General features: G+C 36.8%; 2 protein-coding genes across 2 annotated transcripts; one reads left to right on the top strand and one right to left on the bottom strand.

Moving 5' to 3' along the window:
* Positions 1 to 648: 648 nt before the first annotated feature.
* LOC133318645 (beta-galactosidase 8-like) lies at positions 649 to 7,708 on the bottom strand. The gene is made up of 19 exons (XM_061520679.1): positions 7,421 to 7,708; positions 7,232 to 7,327; positions 6,896 to 7,008; positions 6,754 to 6,820; positions 6,588 to 6,680; positions 6,262 to 6,405; positions 6,032 to 6,120; positions 5,784 to 5,889; positions 5,439 to 5,526; positions 5,072 to 5,190; positions 4,548 to 4,709; positions 3,813 to 4,015; positions 3,633 to 3,727; positions 2,633 to 2,742; positions 2,359 to 2,472; positions 1,797 to 1,898; positions 1,318 to 1,529; positions 893 to 1,229; positions 649 to 810 (listed from the first exon to the last, which is right to left on the bottom strand). The coding sequence occupies exons 1-19, from the start codon at positions 7,583 to 7,585 to the stop codon at positions 703 to 705; spliced, it is 2,523 nt and encodes an 840-aa protein (XP_061376663.1). The 5' UTR covers positions 7,586 to 7,708; the 3' UTR covers positions 649 to 702.
* Positions 7,709 to 18,163: 10,455 nt separating this feature from the next.
* LOC133318671 (fasciclin-like arabinogalactan protein 12) lies at positions 18,164 to 18,904 on the top strand. The gene has a single exon (XM_061520721.1). The coding sequence runs from the start codon at positions 18,164 to 18,166 to the stop codon at positions 18,902 to 18,904; it is 741 nt and encodes a 246-aa protein (XP_061376705.1).
* The last annotated feature ends 2,826 nt before the right edge of the window (positions 18,905 to 21,730 follow it).

The following is a 21,730-nucleotide window of genomic DNA, read 5'->3' as shown; positions in this document are numbered from 1 at the left end:
GCCACTGTTGGAAAAAAAAAACACTAAAATACCACGCCAACAGTAAATTTTGTCAAAATGTCACGTGGCATATTTCGCTATACTGTGTAGTGAAATATGTGTGCAAATAATTTGCTACACGATATAGCAAAATATGCCGCGTCAGAATGCACAGAACCAAAAATGTCACGTGTCAGACAGGGAGAATTTCGCTACACTGTATAGCGAAATTCTCCCTGTTTGACACGTGACATTTTTTGTTCTGACGTGGCATATTTCACTACACCGTATAGCGAAATATTACAGTATAGTGAAATATACCACGTGACATTTTGATAAAATTTACTGTTGGCTTGACATTTTGGTGTTTTTTTTTTTGCCAACAGTGCCACTGTCCCTCTTTCTAACATACTCTGAGTCTTTTAAACTTAAAACATGGATGTCCCTCTTTCTAACATACTCTGAGTCTTTTAAACTTAAAACATGGATATTACATATGTTCATTTTATTTTGTTCTACTTTATGTTGACTTAATTTCATTAAAAAGAGGAGGTGGTGAAGCAATCGTTTCAACTCAAGAGTTTAAGCTTGTAACTGAAAGATCGATCAATATTTTTATATTAGATCTCTTTTAACATTTATTTTTTGAAATAGTTTTCCTTTCTAGCGTACAATTTCACTTTGGCATAGCACGAAGGGTCTTGAACCAACAAGAGTTTCTGTCTATGCACAAGTAGCTTCAACAGCTAAACTCTTTGTCACTCCTCTACAAGGGTCTCCGAATGTATCAACTGATACTCCAAAACTACAACTGCTTGAACCAATGCAGGCCTGTTAAAGATCATTTGAGTCAGTCCAAAAACCAAAGTGAAATATACCAAAGTAAATAGGGAAAGAGGAAGCTACATAACACCTTCTGAACAATGGACATAGCCTTATTGCTGCTGCAGCGTCCATGGTATAAGTTCCCACAGGTCCCAAGGGGTGTTCCATAGCTTGCAAATTTAATGGAAGAGATTACTTGATTCTGATAAGTGCACTTGAGTGACAGTACAGGCCCTACTTTTCTTCTTGATTCTGTATCTGAGTTCCACAAGTCTACTGATGGCGGGTGAGATTCAGATACATGTGCACACAAACTTTCTATCTGTTTTGTTGCAAAAGATATTTGTGTTGGATCTCCTCCACTTTCCTCAAACAATACAAGAGTATTGCCATTTGGTTTCAACCATGATCGTGGTACATGGTATCTGCAGGATAAGAGTGTCTCGGTGACATTAGAAATTCAATATTATTTTCATTTTTCAACTTTTGTCATTTAGAATATCCAATACTTACAATGTCTGCGATGGTTTTCCACAATTCTTGCGACATTTGGATGAATTATAAGGTCCTCTATAATTGCATGAGTCCGTGCAACCAGCATTTGAAGAGACATATGTAGGCCAGTATCTCCCAATGCTTTGTCCATTCACCCAAGCCTCACCTTTTCCCATCCCCGTGAAGTCAATTGCAACTGGATTACTTCCGGATGGAGCAACAAAGGTTGTCTAATCCAACATATACTACATTAGTTAGTGGTTAAAATACTTTTCCTATAGTAGCATTCCCTTAAATTTTAATTGCAGTTTTCCATTGCAAGTTGAAGTTAACAGCTGTAGACACTGCTGAGCAAAAACTATATAGAAGAATTGGAGTCATAGAAAAATGGGCCATGAATCAGGGAAGCGTTTAGTTGTCTGTTAAGCATGGGAAATGTATAATTCCAAATTCCCTAACGTATAAGTAGTGAAACAAGAAAACGAATATAAGATTACCTTGTACCAAGTCAGTGGTTGGTTCTTAGGGAAGGTAGATTGTGAATTCCACTTTCCAGAACTTCCACTAGACAGACCTAATTCATCACCTTTGAGGCCAACCTGTATCAAGAATATTAAGAGTGCATTCTATGACTTTAACCAAAAAGGAAAAATGGAATCCATATGACTTCAGTTCCATCTCTCCAGGCTCTTGGAATAAATAATTACACTTGGTTTTTCTTGCATATAAATTGATTTGATCTACAAAATTCACAGGTGGGAAACCAAAAAACCAATGTTGTTACAAAGTAAACTTGGATAGATTTTACTATTTCCTGAGACAAGGGAGTTAGACATAAATCTCTGCTAAAAGACCGGTTAAGCGATAGTTTCAAGCACAAGCCTTCCAAAGAGTTTAATTTGAGAATATTTAAAAGTAATAAGTTGAGAATAATCTCGCGAAGTAAGAGGCTCATCTAGGTCTTCAGCCTTTCATTTTGCATGAATCTCACTCATGTTTATTTGAAGTCAAAGAAAGGAGAAAGAAATGAATAGGCTTCAACCAAAAGCTAAGACTGACCTGATATGTCCACTTCTTGGAGGAGAGATCAAGAGTGTTGCCATTCTTCAAACCTTTCATTATCACTGGACCAGTGATCCCCGCTCCCCATGATTCAAGAAAAGCTCCATAGTTCTGATGTGTTAAGGTTCACGTTAGCTGATGTAGTAATGAGAAATCACAAGCCAAATCATGTGGGATGGAATGTAACAAGCCAATGTACAAATTGCATACTAAAAATCATAATTTTCTATCTTGTAAATGCTTATATACATTATAATCAGAAAAGATGAACCTGAAGTCCCACGGTTAAACTCAGCAGATCAATTGTGTTCTTTCCAGCCACTAGAGTGACGGGGATGTCCACATTGAGCTTAGATTTGTCACTGTTGCCTGCTTGACTCCCTGACAAATTTTCAATAGTATCACGGATAATTACTATTAAACAATTCAAGAAAAACTAAAGTGAAAGAATGAACTCTGAACATTTTAGGAAGGAACACCCATCAGCAACTGATCTTACATTCTTATTTGATTTCAAATCAACCTTGATTTGATTTTCCCTACATCTATAAAGGGACCAAGGTCTCACTTCATTTGGCAGCATTTTAAAGAGGTGTGTAAAGAAGATGTGAGGGGAAGAACTTAGTGTCTCCTCTTCTATACATTTAATTCAACTGCTTATGATAAAATAGGCGAGTACTAAGTGTTCAATGTAATTTGATTTTGAAATAGGAAATATACATTAGAATGTTTAAGGTCATATAATTGGGTGAAAATTGAAGTCTTGTATTTTGTTCTGTAGCCATGAATTTTAATTATGTTTTCAGGTTTCTGATCTATGGCCAGACCTAGCAGGAAGATAGAGACGCCAAACACCTTTGTTATTACACTTGTAACTAATAATGTTTGCCCACCAGAGCTCAGAGCTGCTTAAGGGTGCAAACCCCGTTTAGAGATACCACAATGCAACTCAAAACTCCTCCTTAAAACTTGCCTCATTAAAATCTAAGCAAGAGTAGACCAGGGTTACTTTGCACCTCTCTAAAAGTATCACTTCATTTGGCAGCATTTTAAAGAGGTGTGTAAAGAAGATGGGTGGGGAAGAACTCTTATATTTTTTGCCTAGGTACCAAGGTCTACATGACCAGCAATCAAAGAGAAATCTCAAAATATATAGGGACAACCAAAATATATTAATCATAAAAACCTAAATGAATGTTTAGGAAGAACATGTGCAGATGCAGGGTTATCCATACATATCATCAGTTTTCATAGCTTTAATTTTTATTTACCTGCAAGCTTCCCATTGATGAAAGCATGAAGGGCGTGACCAAGTGATTCAATGTGAAGGACAGTTTTTGCACCAGCATCATCTTTGAGATCAATGCTTTAAAAAAAAAAGGAAAATGTTATCAACAAGCAGATAATTATAGGTCAGAGGAAATACTTTTCAAAGTTGGAGGCCTATATACCTCGATGAGTACCACAAGTAGTCACTTCTATCAGCTGTTGTATTTATTTGCTCCAGTAATCCAGTTTTTGAGAATGAATCAGCCTTTGAAATACCCACTGGTTCACTTACCCAACTCCATCTTGAACTAGAAGCTTCTAAAGAACCAATATCATTTTTTGAAGATTCAGTTGTAAAGCTTGAGATCGCAGATGCAGAATTAATCTGTCGCAAAAAATGTTATTTTTCCTACATGCTACTTGCTTTTTGGACTAGCAAATAACAGAAAAGATCTTGACTACAGATAGATTAATCACAAAATGAATATTAACTACACTTTTCAAAGTAACTCCAGTCATTGAACTATCTATATTGATTGGGAAATATAGAGAACCAATTCAACCCAAAAGCTTAAGCTGTTGGGTGAGGCTACATTAATGGTTTTATATATCTCAATACGCCTCCTCACACGAGAGCCCACTAGGCTTGAAGAGTGGACAATACACGAGCCCACCTACCTGTGCGAAGAAAGAAATTCCACTAGAAAAAAAGTGGGGGCGATGAGAATCAAACCCGGGACATGAGGCTCTGATACCATGTAAAGAAATAATTCAACCCAAAAGCTTAAGCTGTTGGGTGAGGCTACATTAATAGTTTTATATATCTTAACAGGAAATTCAACCAACATCACATTTATTTTTAGAATCATCCATTAGTGAAGCCATATAAACATGAAAATGAAGTTGATGAGGCAAACCTTAGCAGTATTAAGCACTACATTCTTGCAGTCTGGTAAGATGCTCACAGACCATGCAGGCAAGTGATATGAATTGCCACTGAAATTTACAGTTACATCTGATGTGGTGCCCACGTTGGCAAGGAAGGCAGCACATACAGCTCCTGTCTTGTAAACTGCAGCCTGGGGTTTAAATAGTAAAAGACATACATATTGGAGAGACTAGTTGTTCATAAAGCATATAAAACAAATGGAAATGCAGGAAGAAAGACAGGCATCAGCATACAGTAGCATTTTGCTGCAATCAGGAAAATGCAACACTCAGGAACTTGTGAAGGAGGAGGTAACCAGAGAAACCTATGACGGTAATTATAGCAAAATTCCACTCTATGAAGGGCATTTCCAAGGAAAGAAACATACAAATTGACAAACTAGGAGAATTTTAGGCCCAGAGTAAGGTTATCCAGAAATTATATCCTAATAGGCTAATACATGGAGTAAGATGTTTAAAATAGACCAAAATTTTTAATACAAACCACTTATACCTCTAGGTTTGGACCAAGAGATTTAATTGTTGGATCAGTAGCTACCAATGCTTCTTCACAAAGCTTTATGGCCTTATGCACATCTTTAAGGTGACCCCACTTAGGCTGTCTAATAATTCCTGCAGTACACAGTAAAGATGTTTTTCAAAACCAAACAAAATTGTCCAGTGTAATTTTTGTCTTCTGAAATAAACTGTACACACAATTCTGTTATTCTTTTTTTGGTACAAGCAATACTGTTTATTTATCCTCTTGAATGCATATGGAAGCTAGGCAGCATTCAACTAACAATTGGTAGCACATTTGAAATGTTTACAACGTCAAGTCAACAACAGATATGCAACATGAAGATTGAAAGAGTGCATACCATACTCATCAATTGGTGCATCATAATCATAACTTGTAGCAATGAAAGGTCCTCCAGAAGTTCGGCCAAAGTTGGTCCCTCCATGGTACTGTTTCGGAGCAAGTAATTAAAATAGTTGTGATATCAGCTCATTTCCTCTTAGGGATGATTTTTTTTTTTTCTTGAACTATCATATAAATTAGAGGGTGTGTCTTGGAGCAGTGGTAAGGTTGCTCACGAGTTCGAGTACGGAAAACAGTATCTTTGAAAAAATGCACAAGGATAAGCCTTGTGCATTGGGATTTGCCCCCTTTTTTTTGAACTATCACATAAATTGAACTTAAACCGCATTTAAGTCTGCGTTACCATATAGTAATTTTGAAATGTTCCACCTCGCTGGAAAAAACGTGCCACAGCAAATGCAAGATCTTCCACAGGTCTGTGAGGAGCAGGACCACCAAATGAAAGAAACCTACCATTCCATAGAATTCAAAAGATTGAAAGATAATAAACAAAAGGTTTAAGGAGAAAGGATATACACAACGGATGAGATCACATTTGGGGGGATATATTTCATCCAAATAATTAAATGATTTATTATAAAGGACGCTAACCATCCACTCCAATTCTCAGTCCACATTTTTGGTTTTGTGTTTGAGTTTGGTGTGAATTGATCGCAGTAAAATCCATTGCAAGTATTAATCTGCGAGTGGTTAAAGTAACAATCAAATAAGATGAATATAGACAGCATACTACAATTCCTCTTTTCAGGAAGACAGACAATCTAGTAAAACATTAAACAGCAAAAACACTTGATGTTGACATATAAACGGGGAAAACTTACAATTGGATCAGGAGCATCTGCCTGCTGACACATGACCCAGGGAACCCCAGTTTCAAGAGATGTAGCCATTGTTGCTGCCCACTTGATGTAGGATTTACCAGCACCACCATAGTGTACATCAATGTTTCCATACTCATTTTCAATCTGGCATTACAAATTACAAATATTCTCATATTAACAAATATAAGCTTTAACCCAAAAAAGAGAAACAACTACAAGAACAGGCTATAAAGATTATCTATAGAATACTATACACACAAAATTGATAGTGTATCTAATAAAAGAACATGTATTTAATAAATTTAAAAAAAAAAAAAAAAAAAAACCTGAGATAAAATAACAGGTCCACCCTGTGAGGCATAGAGTTTCTCTTGCTTTATCATATCCACAATCTTAGCAGTGAATCTTTTCATTTCTGCCTGAAGACAAAGTTTTTAGGCGAGTGAACTCAGATTCAAGGACAATAGCATGAAGCAGCAATATGAGTGTTACCTTGAACGGTTCATTGTCAGTTCTGAACTTAATTCCAGGAATGAAGTGTAGCCAAAGAGGGAAACCACTGTTGAGAAGTTAAAGCCCTCGATTAGACATGAAAAACTCTGGAAAAGAATACAGGGAAAGAACAAAACTTTACCCATAGTTCCATTCAGCACACACGTATGGACCAATCCGGAGATGCACGTAGAGACCCGCTGCAGCTACTGTCTTTACAAATTTCACCAAATCGTTCCTTCCTTCAAAATTATACTGCAAATTCCCATTACCAATTATGGTCTTTCTGAGGTTAATCTATGTCTTTTTATTCATGCTTTCAACTATCATGGGAAATACAAGTAGCAATTCAGCTTAGTAGCATGAGCACTTGTTCTTTTTTCTACTTCTAATTAAAGCTACAATATTTTCTTTCACATATGCAATGCAATGCTGAATGCCAGAGGAATATGAAAAATGGTAACAGATAAAAGAGAACCTGGCCTCGAACTGGTTCGTGTAAGTTCCAGAAAACATAGGTCTCAATCACATCCAGTCCTCCATCTTTGGATTTCTGAATAAGGTCTGGCCACATCTAAAACAACAAATTCTACACTGTTTAAGTTCAAAAAACAAACACACACACGTATATATATATATAAATATATATAGAGAGAGAGAGAGAGACCTGTGGAGTACTACGAGGATAATGAATAGAACCAGAGATCAAGACCCTGCGCTTGCCGTCGATGACCAATGCTCTATGATCATACTGCACATTGGCGCAAAACAACGTGGGGGCATAAATGCCAAGGAACCAAAGCAAAACCAACACAGTATGGTTCCCTCTCATCTCCTTTTTTGGGTTTTCAAGAACAGAGGGAATGGATCAAAACCCACAAGGGAATGAAGACGCTTGTTTCTGAACAAAAAATGATGAGGTTGCCTTGTTAAGACAATACAAAATAAATCTTGCTTTGCTTTATCAGTTAGTTGCGTCTTTGTATTTTGCAAGCCCGTGCTGCTATATATGTTTGTGTCAGTATGTTGATAATGGAAAAGGTTGTCGGTGGCATTGTCGTATTCCTCTGCTTCTTATGTTGTCTTCTTACATCATACTTGACTCTGTGAAGTGTGAACTCACTCAGTCTATGTTGTGTTTTTTTTATTGATTTTATTTGAAGTGTTTTGCTTTGGAGCCCACAGAAAAATGGGGTCTTTTCAATTTTTTTAAGCCATGCCATTCAAAGGGTAGTAAAAAATGGAAACTGTGAAAGTGAAAAATATGACCCTAGATATGGACCAAGCTCCACTGAAGCTAAGGTTATGTACGGGAAACACTCCCAATGCAGCAGATGTAACCTGTTTCATCCAACAGAAAGAGGATATTCGATTTTACAAATATATATAATATATATATAAAGGGCTTTATTAATCTCATGTGACATGAGAAACTCTCTTATGTCAAAGAGATAGTTATGAGTAAGACTTACTCACTTAAAGAAAAAGAAAAAGAAAACAACACAGAAATCGATGTATATATAAGAGAGAAAAATACTTTCCTACAGTATAAGATAATATTTTCCCATATAAAAAATTCAACTTCTTCAAACACATTTAGCATCGAAGAAAAAAAAAAGGATCTACTTTATTTATTAACAGCCAAGTGTCAGTGTAGTGTAGTGAGCCAGCCAACCAGCCAACTACTTCACCGGTATCATTGCAGTCTGCAGACAATTAATGTTATTCGAAAACTAATAGGACCGTGACATTTCGTTGGAGTAAATAAATAGCACAATTCAACGGTTGATTACTTACTTTGATTCCATTGATCTGCTCTTAGATCTTCCCCACCTAAATGACAAAGGAGTGCTTCCTTTTCTTTATTTTTTATGAAACTTTAAATAGGTTCATTGCTTTTCTTTTTATACTTTGTTTAGCTTGCTTCTTTCTTCTCTTTTACGGAAAATAGGACGACAATGATTGATATCAAGTGTACTAGAATAGCATCTCATGCAATCGCTTTTTTTCAAAAAAAAGAAAGAAAGAGTTGGAAACCATGAAAGCAACACAAACCCGAACACTTGGTGGCCATATCAATAGAAGGTGGTGGGGTTGGCCATTGAGTCATTGACAATCGCGTCTCATGTCGTATTCGGCACTAATAAAGATCATTCTTTGGTGAATTCAGCACTGTAGTTTGAACGTAAGAAACCTAAGGACAGTCAAAATATTATTTTCATCTTTAGAGTTTATATTTTTTACAAAAATATATATTTATAATTTATTTTTCCTTACAATCACTTTCTTTATTATTGGATTAATATTAAATTAATGACTCTTACTTAATATTATTTTGCAATCATTAATTTGATTAATCTAATAATAAATAAATAAAATTATAAAAGATTGTCACAGAAAATAAGTTATAAGTATAAACTTGATCTTCTTATTTTTTATAGTTTATTTTTCTCAATTAAAACATTGAATATTTTAATGTATTTTATACTATAGGGATATAAGTTATATATAACATTTATGAGGTTTAATTTTCTCATGTTGGATGAGAATTGAATTCTCATGTTGTGACATAACTATTTGTGGACTCCACATTTATTAAAAAGAGAAAAAGAAAAGAAAAGCTCTGCACGCAAATCGAAGAGTCACAACATGAGAATTCAATTCTCATGCAACATGAGAAAATGTTTTTCCAACATTTATAAAGTAAATGATTAAAACATGTAACAAATCTAATTTATAAAATATTTAAAAATTAAATAAAGGTGTATTTATCGAAAGTACGTACATAAGCATCTTGACATTGGTGATCTCAACTCCTAGTCTTCTTGAGAATGGATTTTGGGCGGTGCATGAAAAGTTTAATTTGTTCTGGACAAAGAAAAAATCGATGATGTCATGATACACTGACAAGAAAATTTGTTTAGTAATTCGCATGCACCGTGTATCTTTCACTTATAACATGATATATGTCTTAATTTTTTATCAAATCATTTTTTTAGCTGATTTTAAAATAAATTATTTATTAAAACTTTGTCAAAAATAAAACATGTATCACATTATAAATGAAAGATACACCAAACTCGATATATTCGTAGCGGTAAAGATATTCTCCACTTACAAAGAGAAAATAGGTTGCAATAGCAGAGGTTAAAAATGTAAATTAACATCGGTAAAAAATCTAACCATGTAAATTTTATCTATTGTTACTAGAGGTGACAAAATGAATCTGCTCCCCTATCTCACTTTTAAGAGTGGGTTAAAAAACTCGGCTCGTCCCGCCCCACTGGCCCGAAGTTGTTTTACACTAACCCGCCTCGCCATCAACTCAACAAAAAATAAGCTAGCTCACCTCATCCCATTTGACGGGCGGGCCGGGTCGGGCCGGCGAGCTGAGCTCATTTTGTCGGCCCTAATTGTCACGTTGTGGAATATATATAACCGTTGTATCAACATAATCGATCTAACAGTGAAATTGATTGGTAGTAACATTGGTAGTAACAATTAGTTGTTACAATATCCTACCCCCATATATATATATAAAATATGGAAAATCATAAACATACAAAGGTGAAAATAAATATAAAATATTAAATATGGAAAATCATAACCATACAAAGATAGAAATAAATATAACTGTTGATCAACATAATCGATCTAACGGTGAAATTGATTGGTAGTAACACTAATTGGTTGTTACAATATCCTTTCCCATATATGTATATATATATATATATATATGGGGAGGGATCTTTTGACTCTACAGTAAGACTTATAACTCTTACTCTTTATCTCAACCGTTGATTTCTGTCCATCTAACAGTTATTATTTATTTGAAATAATTAATTAATTAATTGTTATAGATAACCGTTGGATGGACGGAAATTAACGGTTGAGATGAGGAGTAAAAATTGTAAGTCTTACTTTAGAGTCAAAAGATCCCTCCCCTATATATATATATATATATATATATATATATATATATATATATATATATATATATAGTAAAATATTTCTTTAGTCACTAGAGATAATATCTCCAGTAATCACCAAAATTATGTCATTTTGAATTAATGAAGGATATTTTTATAATTTTAAGGGAATTAATGAAGAGTGTTTCGGTAAAATTCATATGATAAGAAAATAAAATTACAGGAACACCCTTCAGTAATTCAAAAAAACCGTCGTTTTGAGTTCAATAGAGTAGTTTTATCTCGAGTGACTGGAAATAAAGTATATATATAGGATAAAGTATTTCTCCAGTCACTGGAGATAAAGTTATCTCCATTGAGCTCAAAACGACGTCGTTTTTTGATTATAAGATTAAAATAATTATAATGATAAATGCTAATATAACCTTGCAATATATTAGAATTACAAAAAATACATTGATTTTCTTCTCAAACTGACGTCGTTTTGGGCTCATCAGAAGTAACTTATCTCCATTGGCTAAAGAAATTCTTTACCCGTATATATATATATATATATATATATATATATATATATATATATATATATATATATATATATATATTTTGTCTGGACAATGTAGGAAAAATATTTATAAATATCTTGATAAATTTTACTTATTTAACATCTCTGTGTTTATATTATTATTTTTTTAGTAAAAATCTTACGTTAAAATATCCTTTCTCTACTTATCCACTGCTCAAAAAAAAATTTGGGCCATTCATTTTGTTTTGTGTAGAGATGTCACGGTTCTGCCTGTATTCACCATTTCCATTTTCTTTAGAAGTCTGACATGCCAAAATGTCATTTTCCTGACTCAAATGCGTATTCTAAATTTCCGTTAAAGATATGTACTTAAAAAAAAAATCCATTATAGATGAAACCGATATACTCAATGGCCATCCAATTGCAGCAAGTCATTTTCCTTCTTTAATTCTGCTTTTTCTTTGCAAATATTAATGATTTTTCAAATATGTTGATAAAAAGCATCTTTATTTTAGCTGACTTGTGTATTTCTACGGTCTGATTTTAATTAACAACTAACCACTTATATTTTTTACAGCATTACAAGATGATTCCTCTTGGAATAATAAAAGCCTTTTTAATGTGTATATAGTGAATGTAGATAAGTTATTTACATTCGTTCCTAAAACAACATCGTTTTAGGTTGAAAAATTAAAAAATTATAATGAAAAAGACTATTATAATCCTGAAATAAATTATAATTACAAAAATAACGTAATTTTCGTTTCAAAACGACATTGTTTTGAGCTCAATATATATAAGTTATCTACATAACCGTAGAAAAAGCAAATCCATAATAAAATGTGATTTTATTAGAGAAATAAAAACAAACATTTGAAGATAATTAGTGCAATCTTAGATCTAATCATAATAGGTCCTTATATCATAAAAACATCTTTTTTATTCTCCAACACGATCAGAGATAATTGTTGGGCTTCCTCCTTCAATGCTAAGCCCAAACCCATTTGAGGGGTTTCCTAAAAACCCTAACCCTAATTTTCACCTCCTTTATATATACTCATTAGTTGTGGGTGGAGGCTAGGTCAGATTTTGAGAGAACAAAATTTGAGAGAAAAATTATTTGATTGTTTGAGTAAAGCTTTATGCTTTGCATTTGAGAGATCTCTAGAGAGAGTTTGAGTGAAACATCTCTAGGGTAGTTTGATTATCACCATTGTTGGAGAGGTTGAGTTAACCATCACATTGGTGTATTTGATTCTTTGTAACCATTATTTTCATAGTGGATTTTTGATCTGGACTAGGTCCCGTGGTGGATTTTTACTTCTTCATTAGAGAAGGTTTTCTCACGTTAAATCTGGTTGTGTTCTTCTTCTTTCTCTCTCTCTCTCTCTCTCTCTCTCTCTCTCTCTTTCCTATTTTGTGATTTTTCGTTTTTGATTTTTCCGCTGCGCTGCCTGACCTGGTGAAATTCAGGCCGAGGTCTTGCTGAGATCCGAGAGCAGGATCTTGTTGATTGACTTTCGCACAAAGGCTACTTAGCCGAGTTTGAGGGAACCGAGTTTTCCCAACAGTGGTATCAGAGCCCGAGTTCGACGGGTTCTGAGGGAGACGAGATGGAGACCAGTGGCATAACTCATGATGGAGATATGTTCAAGTTGACCGCAGACAACTTCACTTATTGGAGACCGATGATGGAAGATCATCTCTACTGCAAAGATTTACATGAGCCCATTATCCTTGATGAGAGACCGGCAGACAAAACTGATAAGGAGTGGGAGATCCTGAGTCGGAAGGCGGTAGCCACGATCAGGAAATATATTGATAAAAGCCTCTTTGAGCACGTGTCCGAATTCACGAACGCGTATGAGTTGTGGACGAAGCTGGAGTCCATGATTCAGAAGAAGACTCCCAGGAACAAAGCACACCTGGTTCGTCGACTTGTTAAGCTTGAATACAAGGACGACATGAGCATGATGGAACACCTGAACACCTACAAAGGTATTGTGAATCAGCTGTCAAAGGCTGATATGAAAATTGATGAAGAATTGCAGGCATTGCTGCTGTTGAGCTCGCTGCCAGAAAGATGGGATACTCTGGTGGTGACCCAGAATAACTCGACTCCAGATGGAAAATTGAAGATGGATGTCGTGACAGACAGCCTCCTGGGCGAAAAATCCAGGAGAAGAGAACGAGGTACTTCGAGTACGTCTGAGGCCAATGTTGCTGAGAACAAAGGGAAATCTGACTCATGTGGTAGAAGTAAGAGCCGCGGTAAAGGTCGTGATAGACGAGATAAGTCCAGAGGTCGGTCAAAGCCGAAATATGAGTTGAAGTGCTTTTACTGTGGAAAGACAGGCCACAAGAAGCCAGACTGCTGGACCCTGCAGAATGATGAGAAGAACGGATCTGTGAAGCCGGATCAAATTACTCCCAAGAAGAGGGAAGACAAGAGCACCACTGCGGTGGCTGCCAACCCGGATGCCGAGATATTCCTCCTTGGTGAGGATAATTATTTGAATGTTGCATATGATGGCTGCACCTGGATTGTTGACTCTGGTGCCTCCTTCCACGTTACTCCACACAAAGGTTTTTTCTCCTCTTATCGAGGTGGTGATTTTGGAGTCGTGAAGATGGGAAATCAAGTGACCAGCAAGATTGTTGGTGTCAGTGATGTAACTCTGACCACAGATGTCGGATGCCGACTTGTGTTGAAAGATGTAAGACATGTTCTTGACATGCGTTTGAACCTAATCTCGGTAGGCAAGCTTGACGATGCCGGGTTAGTGAACTACTTCGGTAGTGTGAGATGGAAGCTGGCCAAGGGAAACTTGGTCGTGGCCTGAGGTAAGAAAGAAGGCTCCTTGTACGTGATGCAAGGAAAGATCAATGGCGGAGAAGCCAATTCTGTTCGAGATGAACCTAGCTTGGAGCTATGACACAAGCGCCTCGACCACATGAGCGAGAAAGGGCAATAGATCCTGAACAAGAAAGGATTACTGACCGGGTTGAAAGGCCAAGCGTTGGAGAGTTGCACGCATTGCCTAGCTGGAAAGCAGCACCGAGTTTCTTTTGTGAGACCGGATCAACCAAGACGACACAGGTATATTCTTGACCTCGTCCATACTGATGTCTGCTCCATGTCGGAAAGATCCCTTGGAGGAGCTAAGTACTTTGTTTCATTTATTGATGACCACTCCCGCAAAGTGTGGGTATATTTGTTAAAGTCTAAAGACCAGGTACTCCAATCCTTTAAAGAATTCCATGCTATGGTTGAAAGGGAGACTGGCAAGAAATTGAAGGTGGTCCGATCTGATAATGGTGGTGAGTATTGCGGCCCATTTGATGCATACTGCAGAGCGGCCGGGATCCGACTTGAGAAGACGCCCCCCAAGACTGCACAGTTGAATGGACTGGCTGAGCGGATGAACAGAACTATTGAAGAGAAGGTTCGAAGTATGTTATCCAATGCCGGATTGCCGAAATCATTCTGGGGAGAAGCCGTCAAAACAGCTGTTGACTTGATCAACCTCTCACCATCAAGGCCACTTGAAGGAGAAATTCCAGAAGAAGTCTGGACAGGTCGGAAAGCGGCCTATAATTAATTGAAAGTGTTTGGATGTCGAGCTTTCGTGCATATCCCTAAAGATGAAAGGGAAAAACTCGATGCGAAGACAAAAGAATGCATCTATCTTGGTTCGCCGAGATGTGAGTTCGGGTTCCGACTTTGGGATCCAATCAATAAAAAGATCGTGAGAAGCCGAGATGTGATCTTTCATGAGCATGAGAACATTCATGACATCTCGAAGCCCAAAGTCCGGGTTACTGTCAGACGTGAAGAACCCATCCCTCCTGTCCGAGCTGAAGCAGGGGGAGAAAATCAAGAGAATGAAGAAATTGATGACCAACAACAAGCTGAAGATGACCAAGACATTGAGGTCCGAGTTGATGATGAGATCCGGGATGAAAATGATGAACCGGGTTCTCAAGCTGAAGAACAGCCGAGATATCCAACTCGAGAAATAAGACCCTCTACAAGATACCCATCTGATGAATACACCGTTGTTGCTGAAGACGGTGAGCCTCAGAGTTATGATGAGGCTGTGACGAGCTCAGAGAAAGAAGAACGGGAAAAGGCAATGCAAGACGAGATGAAGTCTCTGCACGAGAATCAGACTTATGAGCTGACTGAGTTGCCTAAAGGAAGACGAGCTTTGAAAAATAAATGGGTTTACAAGATTAAGAATGAAGAGAACGAGCTGAAGCCGAGATACAAAGCCCAGATTATAGTGAAAGGTTGCAATCAGAAGAAAGGAGTTGATTTTGAGGAGATTTTTTCTCCTGTGGTGAAAATGACCTCGGTCTGAATCGTGTTAGCCATAGCGGCTTCGATGGACCTCGAGGTAGAACAAATGGACGTGAAGACGACATTTCTTCATGGTGATTTAGAAGAAAAAATATATATGGAGCAACCTGAAGGGTTCCGAGCTCCAGACCAAGAAGACTTGGTATGTCGGTTGAGGAAGAGTCTCTATGGCTTGAAGCAAGCACCTCGGCAGTGGTACAAGAAGTTTGAATCATTCATGACTGATCATAAGTTTGAGAAGACAGAGGCCGACCACTGCGTATTTGTGAAGAGGTATGAGGCTGGAGATTTTCTGATTTTGTTGTTATATGTTGATGACATGCTTATTGTAGGGAAAGATAAATCGAGGATAGCCGCCCTGAAAAAGGCATTGAGCTCGTCCTTCGCAATGAAGGACCTCGGCCCTGCAAAGCAGATTCTCGGAATCAAGATCATCCGAGATAGACAGAAGAAGCTACTGTGGCTAAGTCAAGAGAAATATATTGAGAAGATTCTGAAGAGATTTAGCATGGACAAAGCCAAAACAGTGAGCACCCCCCTTGCCGGACACATAAAGCTGAACCAGAAGCAATGTCCGAGATCTGATGAAGACAAAGATGAAATGGTGAAGGTCTTTTACCAATCCGCCGTCGGAAGCTTGATGTATGCAATGGTTTGCACTAGACCCGACTTGGCGTATGCTGTTGGAATGGTAAGCCGGTATTTGTCAAACCCCGGCAAAGAGCACTGGGAAGCGGTGAAGTGGATCTTCAAGTACCTTCGAGGTACGACCGACTTATGTCTCCGATTTGGAGAAGGAAAAGCCGAGTTGCAAGGCTACTCAGATTCTGATATAGGGGGAGACGCCGACTCGAGGAAATCGACGACGGGATATATGATGAGATTTGCCGGAGGAGCTCTCTCTTGGCAATCAAGACTTCAGAAATGTGTTGCACTATCTACAACTGAGGCTGAGTACATTGCCGCTACTGAGGCAAGCAAAGAAATGTTGTGGATGAAGAAGTTCCTCATGGAACTCGGCCATGATCAAGACAAGTACGAGCTGGGGTGTGACAATCAAAGCGCAATCCATCTTGCGAAGAATTCAACCTATCACTCCCGCACTAAGCATATTGATGTGAGGTATCACTGGATCCGGGATGTGGTGGAAGGTTGTGAGCTCGAACTCGTCAAGGTGCACACTGACCAAAATTGGTCCGACATGATGACAAAGCCAGTTCCAGCAAGAAAATTTGAAGACTGTCGTGAAGGAGCCGGGTTGATGCTGAAGCCGACGCATTGAAGTTGGAGGGGGAGATTTGTTGGGCTTCCTCCTTCAATGCTAAGCCCAAGCCCATTTGAGGGGTTTCCTAAAAACCCTAACCCTAATTTCCACCTCCTCTATATATACTCATTAGTTGTGGGTGGAGGCTAGGTCAGATTTTGAGAGAACAAAATTTGAGAAAAAAATTATTTGATTGTTTGAGTAAAGCTTTATGCTTTGCATTTGAGAGAGTTTGAGTGAAACATCTCTAGGGTAGGTTGATTATCACCATTGTTAGAGAGGTTGAGTTAACCACCACATTGGTATATTTGATTCTTTGTAACCATTATTTTCATAGTGGATTTTTGATCTGGACTAGGTCCCGTGGGTTTTTACTTCTTCATTGGAGAAGGTTTTCCCACGTTAAATCTGGTTGTGTTTTTCTTCTCTCTCCCCTGTTTTGTGATTTTTCGTTTTTGATTTTTCCGCTGCGTTGCCTGACCTGGTGAAATTCAGGCCGAGGTATTGCCGAGATCCGAGATCAGTATCTTGTTGATTGACTTTCGCACAAAAGCTACTTAGCCGAGTTTGAAGGAACCGAGTTTTCCCAAGAATAATTTTAATAAGGTTGCTCAAGCTTTCAACCCTCGTTTGCCAAAATATCTATACCTGGTCATACGATGCTAAAAAAGGAAAACTTCATAGTCAGATTTCAACTTCCGAAGAAAAGGGATTTAAAAAGCATTTGACATTTACTGTTAGCACTTTCTTCTTTGTAGATACAGGACAATGAAGAAAATTTTCTCAACTAAAGCAAAGGACACAACCATATTCTAAACCTTTGTTCTTCTCCCAACGAAACGAATATTAAGAGATCATAATCAATAGAGGTCAGAGGCTAGCATCAACCAACCCAAATTATCATTAAACTTATCAAAACTAGCAAAATAAAAAAAATAAAAAAAAATATGGGACTTGTTCCTTAAGATAGCAGCAAGCACTCGATACTTTTACCTATTTTCAGAACAATTTCAAGTTATAAGTGAATGCTACGCAATCATGCTCACCTTTTTTTGCCCATACAACCACTTGAGATCCCACTCTTTTTCCTGCATTCCCAAGCAAAATCCAACTTGCTACTACATTAATATGTCTCCGTTGACACACCACCTTTTCAATAATGTCTGTGCAGATATGCTAACAGCCAATGTTTGCTAGCAAATCATTCCACCTAACTTTTAAGATAAACCCTTTCAATCCTCAATAAATTTCACTCCTTCCTATTCACTCCCACAATATCAAGGACCACTCCTCCATTCTCCTCTCCCTTCTTGAACAAACAAAAACAAAAGATGTTGATGATGAAGCATTCTCTCTTATCTCTCTCACTTCTTCTAATAGTCCTCTTCTATTCCACAACCTCTTCAGCCCAAACCCCTGCCCCTGCACCTTCATCAGCCCCTACAGACATCATCAGAATCCTCAAAAAAGCTGGAGGATTCACAACTCTAATTCGTCTTCTGACAACAACCCAAGTGGCTACACAGATCAATGCACAACTCCTAAACTCAAACAATGGATTAACATTGTTTGCACCAAATGACAATGCCTTTCAAAGCCTAAAACCTGGCTTCCTCAATTCCCTTAATGATCAACAGAAGAACGAGCTCATCCAATTCCACGAACTACCCACATTTATTTCGATCTCAAACTTTGATACTTTGAGCAACCCAGTGAGAACACAAGCTGGTGATGATCCTGATAGGTTAGCATTGAACATTACAAGTTCGGGAAACCAAGTGAACATGACAACCGGTGTTGTTAACACCACAGTTGGTGGTAGTGTATACTCTGATCATCAACTTGCGATTTATCAAGTGGACAAGGTGCTTCTTCCTCGGGATTTCTTCATTCCTAAGCCTCCACCACCAGCTCCGGCACCATCAAAGCCTAAGGATTCTAAGAAGAAATCTGCAGATGGTCCTGAATCTTCAGCGCATAATGACTCTGCTGCTATGAGTTTGAAACACAAGAGTGGAATGTGGGTGTCCGTTGTAGTTGCTGCTGTTGCAGTAGCAGTGTTCTCATTGTGACAATGAGAGATTAAACATGTTACCAACTTGGTACATGAACTTTGGTACCATGGGTCCAATGTTGTTGTGTTTTTTTATTTCTACATGATGCGTTGGTTTTGGTTGGATTGAAGGGGAATCATGAACGCTTCGTAGTACTTTCCAAAGATTGTCTTCTTTTCATTTAATTTTTTCTCTTTTTAATGAATCAAGTCAGTTTGTATTCGATTTTGAGAATTTTGTGTACTCTTGCAAGTTGCAACCAAAGAATTTTCAATAGAAAATGGGAAAGATGTTTGTTTATTTATATTCCACCATTTTAGGTACACCCTTAACTAGGGGTGAAAATGAGCTGGGTGGGTTAGGTTAAGCTTTGTCTCGAAAAGCTCAAGTATATGTTAAAAAATTTCAATTTGGCCTGGCTCAATCCTAGTACGAGTCTAATTGTTAGCCTGACTTGGCCCGTTTATGAAAGAACGAATGGCCTGGCTCATCCCGTTAGCCTGTTAATTTTTAACTCCCAAGCAGAATCATGAATCAACTTTACAAAATACTCAACTTCAGTTGCTAAACCAAAAATCATAATTTCAACTTTCAAACAGAATCATGAATCACAACAAAACTCATACAACATGCATTTAAGTCACTTTGAAAAACAAAATGCTCAAACTAAATAACATATATTTCATCAGATCCAATAAACAAATCCATACTATATAAATTAAAATAACTACATGAATCCAACAAACACATCATGATGCTTGTAGTAAGTATAACATCTCCCAAAAATCTTTTAATATATTTAATATTTATATACACAATCTAATACTGCTGAGATGTTAATTCCCTTTACGTAAGAAATAAAGTCAGATTTCTATTAAGATGTAATCAAATATAATTAAGTTATAAATAATTGCAATTGATTAAATTTATATATTTTATTTTTTCTTCAAGGCATACTTATTCTATTTTATTTTATTTAAAATAAATAGTATAATATAGGCCGGCCTGTAGGTTTATAGGCCGGGTCTTGTGAAAGTGGGCCTACGGCCTTTTTATTAAACAAGCTTTTTCAAGGCCCAAGTTCAACCTATTTTACGAAATATACTAGGTCAGGTCTGACCTGATGTAGGCCGAGTTGTAAGCCCCTGTAGGCCGGCTCGGCTTTCACCCCTACACCCTACCAATTAAAATGAGGCAATTTTCTATAATCGTGCGTATGGAAAAGAAAGATTTTTTTTTTAATCCAAGTGTAAATTTTTTAATAGAAGTAGTAGATATATACTGAAAATGCTCTCCCGATCAAGCGTCAATGTTTCCATTTTAGGTTTGGGGGAGGGGAGAGATTCATTTCATTTGACACACTCACTTTTTGTCCAAAGGTAGTAGTCATAACAAGTTTTTTCAGACGAGAAAGCTTGGTTAGTAATAATTGATAAAATATTAACGATCTAATTTTTTACGAGGATATAAATATTAGAGTAAATATCATTTTTGGTCTTTAACAAATTTTATGATGCCCGCTTTAGTCCCTAGCAAATAAAAAGGCTCATTCATCGTGGTTCCTAAAAAATTTAAAATGGATCTATTTTAATCCTTTTAAGGACTAATATGTGTCTTTTTTGAATTTGTAAGGGATAACGATTTCAACTAAATAGGTTTATTTTGAATTTCTTAGGGACCACGATAAGCCTTTTTATTTGCTGAGGATTAAAGCAGGTATCATGTGAAATTTGCTAAGGACCAAAAATGATATTTACTCTAAATATTATTGAAGATGTTAAATATAAAATATTATAAACAGGAAATTTATCAAAATTCGAACTTTTTTTAATTTTTTTTTCAGATTTTCCCTTGAATTTTTTCTCTGAGGTATAATACTACCTAATTCAAAAAGGTGTCGACGTAACTTTCAACATTAAATTTTATAGGAGATAAAGGTACCTTTATTTTAGATGATAAAGGGTAGTTTAATGTTGAGTACTTCCAAGGCTCCATAATAATCGTAAATATTTATAGGAAAATGATGTGTTTATAATTTTTTTTTTAAATTATATTAAATATGATCGGTTATATACTCTTAATCGAAGTATGATCGGTCATACTTAGTATAATTTATAAATAAAAAAATTTATAAATATAATCAATCATACACTTTAATTGGAGTATGACCGGTTATATTTTATTTATGCATACTTTCGGTGTGTGTAATCGTGTTTTATTTTTAGTACATGGGATACATTTAACAAAGGGATAGGATATTGTGCCTACTCCCATCTTGCCTACCTTTACCTACTTCTCTCAACATCGTTGGATTACAATCTCATCTAACGGTTCAGATTCTAAAAATAAATAAAACCCTTTTACTCTTTTTCTCTCTCTCTAACTCTGCTCTTTCTCTTTCTCTAACTCCACCCTTTCTCTCTCCTCGCTTGTGTGCGATGAAGAAGACGCCCAAGTCTACATTTTACGATTAGGAAAATATTCTTCATCCTTTGTCCATGCACTTGTATTCTGAGAAGGGTTGAATTGGAAAAGAACAAGTTAATTGGAGTATATAAATTAAAGTGATAGAATTTGCCAGAGCATGTTAGGGTTCCGTCTCAGAATGAAATTGATAACTTTGTCTTTTTCCCATCTTAGGGTGGTTTCTGTATATTTGGATTTTTGATTTTGTTGCCTTTTTACGGCGGTGTTGCTTGTCGACGACTGATGATTGATCCCATCTTTGTGCAGAATCTGGGCCTCGCTGAAACCTAAACCAACAGAGATGGGAAAGGGCTTTTTGTTTCCATTAAATAGACTCTCCCTCTCTCATTCCAAATGTGATCTAACAAACGTAGTGTT

This window comes from Gastrolobium bilobum, unplaced genomic scaffold (genome assembly GCF_033153095.1).
Source record: "Gastrolobium bilobum isolate Gb01-03AN ecotype WA unplaced genomic scaffold, APGP_CSIRO_Gbil_v1 utg1425, whole genome shotgun sequence".
In the NCBI taxonomy this organism is placed as follows: domain Eukaryota; kingdom Viridiplantae; phylum Streptophyta; class Magnoliopsida; order Fabales; family Fabaceae; genus Gastrolobium; species Gastrolobium bilobum.
The sequence above is the reverse complement of the archived record's forward strand: the minus strand, read 5'-3'. Positions and strand labels throughout refer to the sequence as shown.

Coding starts and splice junctions, on each gene's coding strand:
- LOC133318645 (XM_061520679.1), bottom strand. CDS start 7,585: ATGAGAGGGAACCATACTGTGTTGGTTTTGCTTTGGTTCCTTGGCATT. Junction 7,328..7,420: donor ATCCTCGTAGTACTCCACAG/GTCTCTCTCTCT, acceptor TTGTTGTTTTAG/ATGTGGCCAGACCTTATTCA. Junction 1,230..1,317: donor GGAAAACCATCGCAGACATT/GTAAGTATTGGA, acceptor CTTATCCTGCAG/ATACCATGTACCACGATCAT.
- LOC133318671 (XM_061520721.1), top strand. CDS start 18,164: ATGTTGATGATGAAGCATTCTCTCTTATCTCTCTCACTTCTTCTAATA.